A 4283-nucleotide genomic window follows, 5' to 3' on the forward strand; every position below is an offset into this window, starting at 1 on the left:
TTCACACTCGCTATAGGACAACGACAGCAGAGGGTACAGGTTCACAAACGTTATTTACCAGCCAGCCATCTTTCTTCGCATCTTATTCTTTATGGACGTGCGTGCTTGTGTGCCTGCGTGCGTGCGTGGACGTGTATGCACAGGCGCGATGTATGGGTGTGCGTGAGACTGCGTGGGAGAGTGCGTATGTATGCGAGTGCGTTCGCGCATGCGTGTGTGCGGGTATGTGCACATGCGTGATTGCGCGTGTGATTGTGTGTATTTGAGTAAGTGTGTACGTACGTGCGCGATCGTGTACGCGCGTGTGGATGAGCATGGTACAGCTGCTATTAGCACCCATCGATCTGTCTTCCGCCTCCTCTTCCCCCTCTTCCCCCTCCTCCTCCTCCTCCTCCTCCTCCTCCTCTTCCTTCTCCTCATTCTTCTCGCGCTCCTCTTCCTCTTCAGTTTCGTGTGTTTTCATCCCTCGCCGGACCCTTGCTGTCCGACTGTACATCCCTCGCCGGACCCTTGCTGTCCGACTGTACATGAATAATCTGGTTAGACGGATAGTTGCAATACTCGCAGTATCCCGGCGGGCCCTGTGTGCCCGGAGCTCCCCGCAGGCCCGGAATTCCCGTTTTCCCTGCCGGGCCCCGTTTGCCTGTTCGTCCCGGTATCCCGACTCCCGTCGTCCCTTGAGGCCCCGGCGGACCGCGCAAGCCCATCGGTCCTTCAATGCCGACGCCTTCTGACCCTCGCTCGCCATGTGACCCCCGTTCACCTGGCGGAGAACAGGTGAACTAACGTGAGCATGGAAATGTATAGATAGTTGTAAATGTGTAAATCAAACTTCATCCAACAAAAAATTACGAAACGACATTCATCCTTAGACAATTGACTGACACCGCACGTCGTTACATACCTCTAGCTCTTTTTGTATCAGGATAATATGCTATTACTACTATAATTATATTATAATAACATCACGGTTGTAAATTCGTCGATGGTGTGTGTCGCATGAACTCGCCAGTATACCTTTTATTCCAGTCGGACCAGCTTCCCCGATCATGCCTGGCGGCCCTAGGTATCCTCGGTCTCCCTGCATACCCTGCGGACCCGGGTCACCTACACACAACGACATAGAGAACACGAAATCATTATGATGATATATCCATGAATATATATGATGATATATAAATATCATACATACTCATACGCACGCACGCACGCCCCACGCACGCACGCACACACGCACGCACGCACGCACGCACGCGCGCACACACACACACGCACACACATAGGTATTACATGCATCTATACCATACATGCGCGTGTATAGAGCAGGGTCACTCACGCACCTGGTATGCCCTGCTGTCCCGGTGGGCCCGGGTGTCCCGGTCTTCCCTGCCCCGGATGTCCGGGCGGTCCCCTCAGCTCTTCCCGGATGGCTCCCAGCCTCTCCATGAGTATCTGCTCACACATGGCGCGTATGTCGTCCAGACTGGGACCATTCCCCTGCGGAGGTGGCGAAGAAAGGTAAATTCAAATTGGTGATGATAGAGGGAGCGAGAGGAGAGTAAAATAAGAGCGAGAGAGAGAGAGAGAGAGAGAGAGAGAGAGAGCCGCGCTGAGCGCGAGAGAGCGATAGTGTGTGTGTGGGTGTGGTGTGTGTGTGTGTGTGTGTGTGTGTGTGTGTGTGTGTGTGTGTTGTGTGTGCGTGTGTGTGTGTGTTATGTGTGTGTGCGCGGCGCGCGTGCGTGTGTGTGTGTGGTGGTGTGTGTGTGTGTGTGGTGTGTGTGTGCCGTTGTGCGTGTGTGCGTGTGTGTGTGTGTGTGTGTGTGAGAGTGAGAAGAGAGAGAGAGAGAGAGAGAGAAGAAGGAGAGAGAGCGGGAGGGAGAGAGATAGAGAGAGAGTGAGAGAGAGAGAGAGAGAGAGATAGAGAGAGAGAGAGAAAAGAAAAAAAGAGAGCGCGCGCGAAATAGAAAGATAGTGTGACAGCAAGGGTACACCCGTGATTAATAAAAAGCCATCCAGCTTACTTTTCCACCAGGTAGTCCAGGAAGCCCGCCCGGTCCTCGCTTGCCTTCTGGCCCGCTGGCCCCTGCTGATCCGGGCATTCCTGGCATTCCCTGGGGACCAAGCTGCCCCATCGGGCCTCTCAGACCTGGCTCCCCTCTGGCGCCTGGCTGAAGTTATGTAAGAAAATTAACGAAGAGATAGCATGATGATGACTTAGTGTAGAACGCGGCATCGGCGTTCCTCTCGTAGTTTTAGTGACAAAATTGCGGCTTAACTGTGAAATGAATACAAATTGATTTTAAGGTATATATATAAGTAGCAGTAATTATATAGTCAAATATAATAATATAAATTTAAGAATGATATCCAAGTTAAGTCCAATAAATAAGACAAAAAATTATATACAATTATTATGATTTGTATCAAAATTAAATAATAGTATAGCAATAATAAGTAAAGTATATAAAATGTGGTAAATATGCAACCGCTGCTTACCATGCCTCGGGGTCCCGGGTAGCCTCTGTCACCCTGTAAGCACACCAGTATAGCAGTAATAGTAGCAGCTTCAGCACACGCACACAGAATACTCGAGTATTACACAATGTGAGCGTCCGACCGCCGCAACAATCGAACTGAATCGATTACATTTCGATAGCAGAAAAATCACGCCGTTACGCGCGACCGAACTCTGATCCCACTGCGGGGATGAAAATATAAAGAACTATATAGAGCACTCGGAGAGCGCAGACCTCCGCCAAGACAGCTGAATTCTCTCACTGTGAAAAATTGTATTAATTAATTAATTAATTAAATAATTAATTGGATCCGGATCACCACCAAAATGTAATCAATTATAAGTTACCCCATTTCTGACCTATCCTGAAAATTTTAGTAATCAATTAATTAATTAATTGGATCCGGATCACCACCAAAATCTCATCAATTCTAAGCTAGCCCATTTCTGACCTATCCTGAAAATTTTAATTAGTAATCAATTAATTAATTAATTGGATCCGGATCACCACCAAAATCTCATCAATTCTAAGCTAGCCCATTTCTGACCTATCCTGAAAATTTTATGACAATCCGTCCATAACTTTTTCAGTTAAGCTGTACACAAACCGTATTGCGTCATTGCTGCGACCTGGAGGTTAGGTTCAGTCCACTTACCTGTCTACTTGCACTAGACGTATTTGCAGTGTGTAAGGCTATGCAGACTTTAATAGTACATACATGTAAGTTGTAACGTATACTGGTAATATATACTTGACGAGTATAATTGTAGTGTAAATCTGACTACTATATGCGTATAGTGTATATTTGTAGTCTATATTGGCAGTCTACATTTTGTTGTATAGACCTTCTAGTATACATACTAGTGTGCAAGAGTAGATAATAACACATGTGTTATTATCTACTCTTGATAGTGTGGCTATATGTCGGGAGTAGCGCGAGTTGATCGCTACGTGTTGCTACGACTTACCGACGGTCCCTGGATGCCTCGGAACGCGTTGTTGCCATTCGATTCGATATAGACTGCTGCCTCGCCCTGCAAAATCGTGCGTAATCATCGTGAAACTGAAAATTTCGAGCGAAATTGCCGCGCCGTCTCCGGTTATGAGATTCTATCGGCGATTCATATGATTATCGATCGCTAGATGGCGGGCGATGCAACACGTTCGGTACGTATCTCAGGAGACGAGATGTGCGTTAGGTTAAGTATTTAATGATGACGACGACGACGACGACGACGATGATGATAATAACAATAATCAAAATAATAATAGTAATAATAATATAAGATAATCATACCTTTTCACCCTTTAGGCCCGATGCACCATCCTGTCCTTGGTCACCCTGGAAGCCCCTGAGGCCTGGCAAACCCGGTATGCCAGCGACCCCTTGCTGTCCCACGGGGCCCTGCCGCGAGACAACGATACATACAGCCAATACAATACATGCAACGATACAAATTAAATAATTATCATTCCTATCCCTTTATTAATTCAATTTACTGCCATTTAGTGCATATCAAAATTTACCAACTTCTGATGTAGGTATATATAATACATATACATATATATATATATATAAATGTTCGTAGGAGGTAAGGCACGGCGGGCAAAGACCCAGGGCGCGGGGTTTTAGTTAAACGAGGTTTGAATGATTCAACATAGTGCTTATATTAGCGGTTAGATATTTACTATATGAAAGAGAGTGAGAAAGCGCGAGAAAGAGAGAGAGCAAGAGAGAGAGAGAGAAAGTGAGAGAGAGAGAGAGAA

General features: G+C 46.6%; 1 protein-coding gene across 1 annotated transcript in view; it reads right to left on the reverse strand.

Annotated features, from left to right (window-relative positions):
* Positions 1-377: 377 nt before the first annotated feature.
* LOC106810186 (collagen alpha-1(XXII) chain-like) overlaps positions 378-4283 on the reverse strand; it is a 41609-nt gene continuing 37703 nt past the window's right edge. The window contains exons 20-26 of the mRNA XM_014813467.1: positions 3814-3921; positions 3485-3550; positions 2497-2529; positions 2022-2168; positions 1341-1497; positions 1018-1107; positions 378-763 (exon numbers count right to left, since the gene is read on the reverse strand). Of these exons, the coding sequence (XP_014668953.1) occupies positions 444-763; positions 1018-1107; positions 1341-1497; positions 2022-2168; positions 2497-2529; positions 3485-3550; positions 3814-3921 (921 nt within the window). The 3' untranslated portion in view covers positions 378-443. The remainder of the gene's footprint in view (positions 764-1017; positions 1108-1340; positions 1498-2021; positions 2169-2496; positions 2530-3484; positions 3551-3813; positions 3922-4283) is intronic.

Source organism: Priapulus caudatus, unplaced genomic scaffold, assembly GCF_000485595.1.
Source record: "Priapulus caudatus unplaced genomic scaffold, Priapulus_caudatus-5.0.1 Scaffold417, whole genome shotgun sequence".
In the NCBI taxonomy this organism is placed as follows: domain Eukaryota; kingdom Metazoa; phylum Priapulida; class Priapulimorpha; order Priapulimorphida; family Priapulidae; genus Priapulus; species Priapulus caudatus.